This window comes from Mirounga leonina, unplaced genomic scaffold (assembly GCF_011800145.1).
Source record: "Mirounga leonina isolate KUSES-001 unplaced genomic scaffold, KU_Mleo_1.0 Mir_174, whole genome shotgun sequence".
NCBI classification, from domain to species: domain Eukaryota; kingdom Metazoa; phylum Chordata; class Mammalia; order Carnivora; family Phocidae; genus Mirounga; species Mirounga leonina.
In genome coordinates, this window is record NW_023270451.1 from 10312046 (window position 1) to 10322743 (window position 10698).

General features: G+C 33.4%; 1 protein-coding gene across 1 annotated transcript; it reads right to left on the reverse strand.

Moving 5' to 3' along the window:
• Positions 1–8485: 8485 nt before the first annotated feature.
• On the reverse strand, positions 8486–8823 carry LOC118021319 (small ubiquitin-related modifier 2-like). The gene has a single exon (XM_035021413.1). It carries the CDS (start codon positions 8806–8808, stop codon positions 8521–8523), a length of 288 nt encoding a protein of 95 aa, XP_034877304.1. The 5' UTR covers positions 8809–8823; the 3' UTR covers positions 8486–8520.
• Between the last annotated feature and the right edge of the window lie 1875 nt (positions 8824–10698).

Below are 10698 nucleotides of genomic sequence, written 5' to 3' on the forward strand. Positions count from 1 at the left end.
CACTCAAAAATCATGTTTTATTAGCTATCAGACATGCCTTAGCTCAATCAAGGTGACAAAATGAACCATCACAATAGGATTACAACAGACAATATTTTAAATCTTTTTTTTTAAAGATTTTATTTATTTATTTGACGGAGAGAGACACAGTGAGAGAGGGAACACAAGCAGGGGGAGTGGGAGAGGGAGAAGCAGGCTTCCAGCTGAGCAAGGTGCCCGATGTAGGGCTCGATCCCAGGACCCTGGAACCATGACCTGAGCCAAAGGCAGACGCTTACCAACTGAGCCACCCAGGTGCCCTGACAATATTTTAAATCTTAAAATAGACCTTAAAAGTTCTTACCACAAGAAAAAAATTGTAAATATGTGTGGTAATGGATATTACCAGACTTATTATGGTGATCATTTTGTAATATATACATATACTGAATCATTATGTTGTATACTTGAAATTAATATAATGTTATGTCAATAAAAAAGTAGAGGAAAAGAGAAGGTACACAAAAGTTATTAGTCCATAACAATTCTATAAACCAAACATACCTACAAGCTAGTTATTTGATTAGAATTCAGACCTGCTCCCTGAAAATGATTCTCTGCAGCATGTGACTCTACCCTACTCATGTTGAGTTTTTGGAACATAGTAATTTAGGGACATAAAGACCGTTTTTCAAAAATTTTATATTATCTCTGTTCCTTTCAGTGCAGGCTGGTGTGAGCCATTAAAACTGTCTTTTTTAATGCACAATTTGTTCATTAGACAAAATTCAGTTCATTAGATAAAACCTTTAACTGTAAATATCTTCCACTTAATCATTTTGCTACCTTAAGTTCCACAACATAAAAATTGTTGTATGACAAAGCCTTAAATATTCTTAGAAATACTGTGATTAAACAGTATCCACAAGGCCTACCCCTTAGATTTTTAGAAGCCCTTATGTCTTTCTGAAACATCTATGAGAAAATACCTTAAATCTTTCTGGGACCTTAATGAATTTTTCTTTCAAACCTTATCTTTATTTTTATCCTGAGGCTACGTCTTTCTGAGATTTGATTTTTTTTCCCTTAAGGTCTTTCTTAATTTGCAACTCCTTTGCAGACCAGAAAAATTATCAAAGGTAAGAGTTTCTTCTCCTCAAGTTTCCAAAACCATTTTCCTCAATTCCTTTCAACCCTTCATAGACAAGCTCTTCAAGAACTGGCAGGCTTCCATATACTTAGTCCCCAAACCAGCATGTCATAGTGTTTTTGTGTTTGTTTTGTTTTGTTTTTTATGATACTACCCAGATTTTGGTTCCAGTTCCAAATTATGTTACAGTTTTCTAGTTTTTAATAACAAATCACCAAATCTTAATACAAAAAGAGACCCATTTTAATTTTCTAATGGTTCTATGGATCACAATTTTTTAAAAAAGATTTTATTTACTTATTTGAGAGAGAGAGCAAGAGCATGAGCAGGGGAAGGGGCAGAGGGAGAAGCAGGCTCTCCGCTGAGCAGGGAGCCCAACGTGGGGCTCGATCCCAGTACTCCGAGTTCATGACCCGAGCCGAAGGCAGCAGATTAACTGACTGAGCCACCTGGGCACCCTGGGTCACAGGTTTTTTTAAGATTTATTTATTTATTTTATAGAGGGAAAGGGCATACAAACCGGGGAGAAGGACAGAGGGAGAGCTAGAGAATCTCAAGCAGACTGCCCACTGGGCACGGAGTCTGACTTGAGGCTCAATCTCAAGCTCAATTTTAATAGACCTCTGACTCACAATATTTGGGACCTTCACTAGAAAGACCAGAACAGCTGGGATTACTCAAAAAGCTGGAGATTAAAGTGATCTGGAGTCTTCTTTCCTCATATATCTGGTACCCGGACTGGAAGGACTCAATGCTTAGGCTTAGCTGAAATTACTGAACAAAAGAGCTACACAGGTTTCTCCATTCAGCTTGGGCTTACTCATGTTATGGGATTTTTAAGGTAGTCAAACTTCATACATTATGACATATCTCTAAGAATGAGTGTTTCAGCAAAAGATGAAAACCACATAGCATTTTACTACGTAACTTAGAAAGTCACAAAGAGTAACTTTTGTTATATTCCTGTGGATGAAATAGTCGCAAGCCTGGGCAGATTCAAAAGGAAAAATTAGAATCCACCTGTCAATGGGAAAAGTATAAAAAAAAAAAAAAATGGGGCCATGTTCTAAAATTACCATAATAATATATAAATAATATGCAAATAATAATGTCTTTTCTGTTTAGTAATGTGGAATGAATATTTTAAGGGATCTGTATATTTATTCTTCATACATTTGCTTTCTGTATTTATTTTTTTAAAAAAACTCCAATCTAGAATTTTTACATGAATATCCATTTTAAGATGGATATTTCTTTAGTTTATATTTGATTTGAATAGGTTATGAAACACAGTCTATAATACTAAATTGATCAAAATATGAATATCTAGAATAAAGGCAATTGAAGTATAATTATGTGGGTTATAGGTTATATAGTTTAGCAAACTTATCAGAAAAAAATTAGCTAAAAATCCAAAAGGTTGCAAAACATATTGCCTCTTCTTAAAATTAGTTTTCCAGCTAATTGAAGTATATTCTTCTCTACTAACACTCTCTAACTTATTCAACCATTCCAGTTCTTCTATATTATATCAGCAATTGAAAAAAAAAATCAAAATTTTAAAAATAAATTTTGGACAAAAGTAACTAAGTATTTCACACTAATCTAACTGAAATATTATGCTTTCTTTTATTAATTTTTAAAGATTTATTCATCCATTTTAGAGAGAGAGAGCATGAGCAGGGGAGGGGCAGAGGGAGAGAGAGAGAAACAGACTCCCTGCTGAGCATGGAGACTGACGTAGGACTCGATCCCACAACCCTGAGACCATAACCCAAGTCAAAACCAACAGTCGGATGCCCAACTAACTGAACACCCAGGTGCCCCTGGAATATTTTACTGGAAGTATTAGAGAACTAGAATTTCAGAGCCAAATACAGAAGAGAAAGGAAGAATAAATTGACAAGAATTTTTCTCTCTCCTTAAGGCAAATTTTTAATTTTGGAAGCTGAAAGTGAGGAGCTGAGTATCCAGGAAAATCTTTTAGCAGATATAAGTCTACTAAAGAAGATATTAATGAATTTAACAGGTTTCATATAGGACTCTGTTGAACTACCTCACAGGAATTAGAGTTTAACAGAAATTTACCAGGCTTCACAAGGACCAAAGCTCAGAGTTGAAAAATTGTGCCAAATAAAAGATGTTATCACAGAACAGGAAACATAATAGATTGGACACACTGCAAAATTGAAAATTAAAAAAAAAATGCAATAACCAAAACTAGAAAAATAATAGATTAGACAAAGTTGAAGAGAGAATTGGTGAACTGGAAAATAAAGCAGAAGAATATATCCGTCCTACATTTATACAAGGATGAAAATGTGGTAATTATGCACAAAAAAAGCATTAAGCAAACATGGAAGAGAAATTTTAAAAAGGCCAATGTATGTGTAATTGGTTTTACAGAAGAGAGAAGAGATAGAATTGGGAAGAAAGAATATTTGAAGTGATAATGGTGAATAATTTTCCAAAGCTGACATAAAAATAACAAGTCACAGATTTAAGTAGTACTACACAAACCCAAGTAAGGTAAGTACAAAGAAAACTATGTCTATGGGCACCACATACATTAACTTAAAACTAAATATGAAAAGGCAATTTTAAATCAATCAAAAAATACATATTAGTATCAAAGGAGCTATAAAGTCTAATCATTAACTTCTCAATAAGAACAATGGACATCACAGAAAAATTGAATTATTGTATTTTCAAAATGCTGAAAGATACTTCCAAACTAAAACAATATATATTTATGAAACTTCTATAAGAAAATATAGGTGAATAACTATTAATTTTTGTGAAAGCACATGTACGGCTGGTTAAAAAAAACCTCGACAATAAAAAAAATACAAGTGAATTTCATCTAAATTATAAATTTCTATTTGTCAAAGGGTACCATTAAGTAAATGAAACGAGCTACAGATATTTAGAAAGCATGTTTGTTACACGTACATATGACAAAGGACTTTTAAGGATAATACATTAAAAAAAAACTCCTAATAGTAATTTTTAAAAAAAGCAACACATCTAGATATGGATAAAAGGCTTGAACAGAGATTTTACAAAATATTTTTGATTGGCCAACTGTTCATGAAAATGTGTTAACATAAGGTAGGTATCAGGTAATATCAGGTAAATGCAAATTATAACCACAATGAAATTTCATTTTAACATGCTAGAAGAACAAGAGGTGGTGGGTGGAGGGAGAGACTGACATTAGCAAATGTTGGAAAATGTGGAGTAGCTAGAGATTACATACATCGTGTGGGAGTAAAATATGATAAAACACCTTTGAAAAAGGTACAGTTTCCTATGAAGTTAAACAGATATTTACCCATGACCCAACTATCCTTTCCTTACCATTTACCTAACAAAAATACATGTCCACACAAAAACCTATACAAAATGTTCATAGTGATCCTATTCATAATAGCCATAAATTGGACAGAATACAAATGCCCATTAGCAGAAAATGGATAAATTGTGATATATTCATATAGTGGGATAAGATTAAGTGATAAAAATGAATAAACTATTCACATATGCAACAACATGGATGCATTTCAATGACATTACATTGAAAGAAAGAAGACAAATGCAAAAGAATAGATCCTGCATGATTCCACTTATACAAAGTCCAAGCATAGTGAAATTAATCTAAAGTGACAGAAGAAATTTGTTGTTTTCACGGGTAGAAGTGGGGAGATATGAAGGGTGACTCAAAAAAAAAAACACAAAGGAATTTAAATGTGGGTATAAAAATGTTAAATATACATTGCTAAAACTCAAGGAACTCAACACTCTTAAAGATGTAGGCATTTTATTGTGTACGTATTATACCTTAATGAATAAACAAAAAAGATATAAAAATTTGTACTCTTTAACCATTAAAGATATTGAATAAGCAATTAATCCACTCCTTCTACCCTAACAGATTCCAATTTACACACGCTTATACAAAAATAAAAGTAACACTTCCAAACTTGGTTTAAGATTGCATTGCCTTAATACCAATACCTGACGAGCATAATATAAGAAAGGCAAGTTCCAAGCAATTCTCTCTCATGAACATGGATTTTAAAATTGGCAACTTAAGTGTATTTGGGAGTGGGGGGGAGGGAAGTGGGTGTGTGTAAAATTCCAACCAAGTTGGATTTATTCTAGGAATGCAAGTTTCTTTTAAAAGTCTCTCAACATAATTTACTATTATTAAGAGGATAAAAAAAGAAAACTCAATTTTTACATGCAAAAGATGAATTTGATAACATTTACATTCAATACATGTCTTTCTAAACTAGGATTATAGGGGCACCTGGGTAGTTCAGTTGTTAAGCGTCTGCCTCTGGCTCAGGTCGTGATCCCAGGGTCCTGGTATCGAGCCCTGCATCGGGTTCCCTGCTCGGCAGGAAACCTGCTTGTCCCTCTCCCACTCCCCCCTGCTTGTGTTCCCTCTCTCACTGTGTCTCTCTGTCAAATAAATAAAATCTTTAAAAAAATTTAAAAAAAACTAGGATTATAAAGGGATTATACAAAAACTTATGGCAAACATACACTTAATAAAATTTGAGACTTTTCCCTTTGAGTTTGGGAATGAGGCAGTATTATCTGGTATCATTGCTTCTATTTAATATTACACTTGAGGTTTTTCCTCACCAATGCAATAAAGCAAGTAAAAGAAGTAATGGAAACGAGGAAATATAATTGTCATTCCAGATATAAATTTGCATGAGAAGAACAAACAGAATCTATTCTAAATTATTAAGATAAATAAGTAAATCTAGTAAGTTCACTGTATAGGAAAATTAATTGTATTCCCATTAATCAGTACAACTGGAAATTGAATTTTTTTTTTAAAGTTCTATTAACCATTGCATCAAAAAATATAAGATACCTAGGAATAAATCTAAATGTTTTATAAGACTCCAGAAAGAAAACAAATCATTACAGGGATTTTTAGATTTTAAAATTAATATTGAGATAAAAGCGCCAAAAATAGGAAAATGTTGAAGGAGAATATTGGAGGACTTAGTCTATGGTCTATATAAAATTAATGTAAAGGCATAATAAGTAAGATTTTGTTATATTGTTACAATATTAGCTAAAACAATACAGTATTATAGAGTCCAGAAATCAATGTACATAAAACAAAAACAAACTGAAGAATAATAGGGGAAATGATGACCTTTCTAATAAACAACCTAAGTATCTATTAATAATAGAATAGGTCAAAAAAATAGGTGTATTCATATAATGAAATATTATACAACATAGTGGTTTTGAAAGGGTGGTTAGGGGTACCTTAAGAGTCCCTGAGGCTCTTGCAGGTGATCTACAAAGGGAAAATTGTCTTGATAATAATACCAAGATATATGTGCCATCTTCACTGTTATTCTTTCACAAGTGTTCAGAGTATTATTGCACTTATATGAAGTTCAAGACCAGGTGAAATTAATCTCATATGGCAAAAATAAGAAATTAGTTGTATCCAGGGATACAAGTGGAAGATGTATGAGGGATGACAGATTTAGTACAGTTTCTGTTCCCCATTTTAATTTACCTTTAAGAAATTACACTTACAGAGCTTCTGTAGTGTCAAAGAATATCCATAATAATCTGAAAAAGACATTAAAACAACTTTCCTTTTCCAACTACACATTTGCATGAGACTACCTTTCCTTCAAACTATTCAACCAGACAACTTATAGCAACAGATTAGATGCAGAAGCTGATATAAAATCCAGCTTTCTTCTATTAATACAGATATTAAAGAGATTTGAAAAAATGTTAAACAATGCCACTCTTCTCATAATTTTGTTTGGAAAATATAGTTATTCTTCACACAAAAAAATGTTGCCATGATTATTTCATTATTACTGTATTAAGTTAATAAATACTGAAAAAACTTTAGTTTTTAACACAATGGATGTATATGTTTATTTTATGATAATCTGTTGCTCTGTACACTCTTGACACATACACTTTTGTGTGTATATTTTGACTAAATGTTTAAGATTAATTAGAAAAAAAGAATAATTAGGAAAACAAGAATATTTAATTAGGGGTAATGATTTTATATTATAGGAGAAGATTTTCTAAGTCCTTTTCCATTAAAATATCACCCATTTTTCAATTATAAGTTTTAAAAAATTCTTGGGTGTTTACCCAAAGAATACAAAAACACTAATTTGAAAGGATAGATGCACCCTTATGTTTACTGCAACATTATGTACAATAACCAAATTATGGAAGCAGCCCAAATGTACATCAAAAGATGAATGGATAATGAAGATGTGGTATGTATATAAAGGAGTATTATTAGGCTATAAAAAGAGTTAAATCTTGCCATTTGCAACAACATGTATTATGGATCTAGAGAGTACAACGCTAAGTCAGAGAAATACAAATACCATATGACTGTACTCATATGTAGAATTCAAGAAACAAAATAAATGAACAAAGAGGAAAAAAGACGAATAAAAAAACAGACTTAACTATACCGAACAGATGGTTACCAGAGGGGAACTGGATGGGAGGGATAGGTGAAATAGGTGAAGGGGATTAAGAGTACATTTATCTTGATGAGCACTGAATAATATATAGGATTGATGAACCATTATATTGTACACCTGAAACTAATATAATACTGTATGTTAACTATACTGGAATTAAAATTTAAATAAACAAAGTTTTAGAGAATTCTTGATTACTATTATCAGGAAATAAATAGAGCCTTCTAGGATTAGAAACATCAACTTCATTTCCTCTTCATTACTCTTCTTTTCCATATTTTTTTTTTTCATTTTAAACAAGAAGTTTATTTAAGCAACAAGACGCTTGACTTGAAGGGAAAACTATCTACGATTCATTTCTTTTAGAGTAATTTATCCCTACTTAAAGACAGGTTGCCCTACATGTAACAGCTAAGAACAAAAAAGTTATAAAATTGTCCTTGGTTTTACAATGATAAATGAAAAACATTAAAATTCTCCAATCGAACAAGGTATGCAAGGATTTTTATGTTGTTCTTTTTTTGTTAAACTGTGAGAGCAAAATAACTTACTGGAATATAAAGATAAGAGCTGACTGAGCATGCCACTAATGGAGAGAGGGGGTATCTTCACAGAAGCAGTATTTTCCCCCATCCCATCTCCATTTGATGTCGATCAAAACATACCATTGGCTATTTAGTTAAAAAAAAATGCAATATGCTTGTGCACATACACAGTTACTTTATGTCCAATAAAGGAATGGGGAAAGGAGAAAATGAAAGAATAGAGAAAACTATACTGAAGTAGTCAGGATGTGGTAGAACCAAATTGCGGCTTTCTAATTGAGAATGTCTCCTTGATCTGGAGGAACAGAGTTCTGGAGTAAAGTAGCAGGTTCCCTTTTTAGTAGACACCTCCTGTCTGCTGCTGGAACACATCAATTGTATCTTCATCCTCCATTTCCAACTGTGCAGGTGTGTCTGTTTCATTGATTGGCTGCCCATCAAATCGGAATCTGATCTGCCTCATTGACAAACCCTGTCGTTCACAATAGGCTTTCATTAGATCACTAAGTGGTGTGTGCCTCTTAATCGTAAACTGCACCACAGAACCATCCTGCCTCGCCACCTTCAAATTAATATGATCGTTGTTCTCAGTCTTGACTCCTTCCTTGGGCTTTTCGTCGGCCATGGCGAGCGCCCGAGTCTCCTCAGCTGCCGCTGCACAAAAGAGGTACCAGGTCCGCACCGAATGAGCACGCAAGCAGCTCCAGGAGCGGCAGAAGAAGGAGGCGGCGGCGGTGGAGGAGGGAGAGCCTCTTGTCCATTTTTGATCATAGGTAGAGACTAAAATGTATTACTAAAGCTCTTATAACTTTTCATGAGGTAATTATTTGTCTGTCCTTTAACCATTCTGTTATCTGAATTAATAAAGCAATCAAACATTTTTTTTTTAATTCAATTTCAGGCTGGTTACACAAACTGATCTCACTTGAGATGATTACCAGCAGTGGAGATAGTATTTCAATACAATCAAAGATTAGCTGTGGAACACATGAAAAAAACCTCAAGTTTTCCAGATCCTAGTACAAAGATGTCAAGGAGAATAAACTAGGGTCTTGGAGAGAAATAAGAGATTAATTAATACTGGGAATGAATAACAAATATTTTTATCTCCTACTATGTACAGAAACTGTCTAAATTTATATTAATGTTGAAAATAACACTGTGAAATAGGTGATATTTTTTTCCCTGTTGGAATTTGTCAAAGAGGCTTTCATATCACTATCAATGATCTAGCCAACATTGGTGGCCTTCCAGTTCATTATAAATGTATCACAGTCACCAGAAGTGATTTAAATATGGTAAATCTCTAATCATGGCACAGTTGATATTCTGTAGTCACTAGAATTAGAGATTTAAAGACATAGAAACCAGGTTGGTTCTGCTTAAAGAAAAAAATATTCAGCAAGTCAACCAATACTGGAGATCTTTGGTGCCCCCAAATGATCCATAGACTAAAACATATGAGAACTAGCATTCTAGAAGATATGAGAACTAGTATTCTAGAAGATACGTCCTTAATTAAAATTCTTTTGAATTCCATATAATCACATTTCAGCAACTTTATCCTTTGAATGAATGAATTCTTTCTAGATGTAAGTGGCTCTTCACTTGTGTCTCCTGATTTGGACACACTTATAAGGGTTATATAATATATTTCATTTTTAATTGCAGAAGCTTCAATAGTCAGATTAAAGAATTAGAGGTAGAAAATAATAGGAAACTTATTTTTTCCATTTTCTCTCTTCTCTCTTTCCTTCAAATCCTTTCTCTTTCTTTTCTTTTCTTTCTTTCTTTCCTTCCTTCCTTCCTTTCTCTCTTTCTTTCTTTCTTTCTTTCTTTCTTTCTTTCTTTCTTTCTTTCTTTCTTTCTTTCTTTCTTTCAAATACTTTCAACATTTTCTCTCAGGATCCAGTATTAACTTTCACTTAACAGCAATCTCAAAAGTATGCCTCTTAGTCAACTCCCTAGAGGAAATGGTAAACCAATAAAAACAGAGACAGTACAATCATTTTTGGCATGAGAGCATAACTTATTTGAACACATCAGGAGGCATCAATAAAATATAGTGATGCACAAGATAAATGGAAATATGATATCCTGTACAGTTATAGATTAAAGAGTGTCTCTTCTAATATACATGTCAGTCTAACAAGGAGATGGTCTAAAGGACTCTGGTGTCTATCAGGCCATGGAGTCATCCTGGGAAGATATAGTACAGATTATTTAGAGATCCACAAATAGAATACTGCAAATAAACAGAGGGATTTATGTCTTTATGGATTTCAAGATACAACATTTCAATTAGAGAATTACAGTGTTTAACCTTGTGGAATGTCACAGGGTACAAATTTTAAAAATACCTTAGTTGTGGGGTGCCTGCGTGGCCCACTTGGTTAAGCATCTGCCTTCGGCTCAGGTCATGATCCCAGGGTCCCAGGATCAAGCCCCACATCAGGTTCCCAGCTCAGTGGGGAGCCTGCTTCTCCCTCTCCCTCTGCCTCTCCCCCGACTCGAG

Coding starts and splice junctions, on each gene's coding strand:
- LOC118021319 (XM_035021413.1), bottom strand. CDS start 8,808: ATGGCCGACGAAAAGCCCAAGGAAGGAGTCAAGACTGAGAACAACGAT.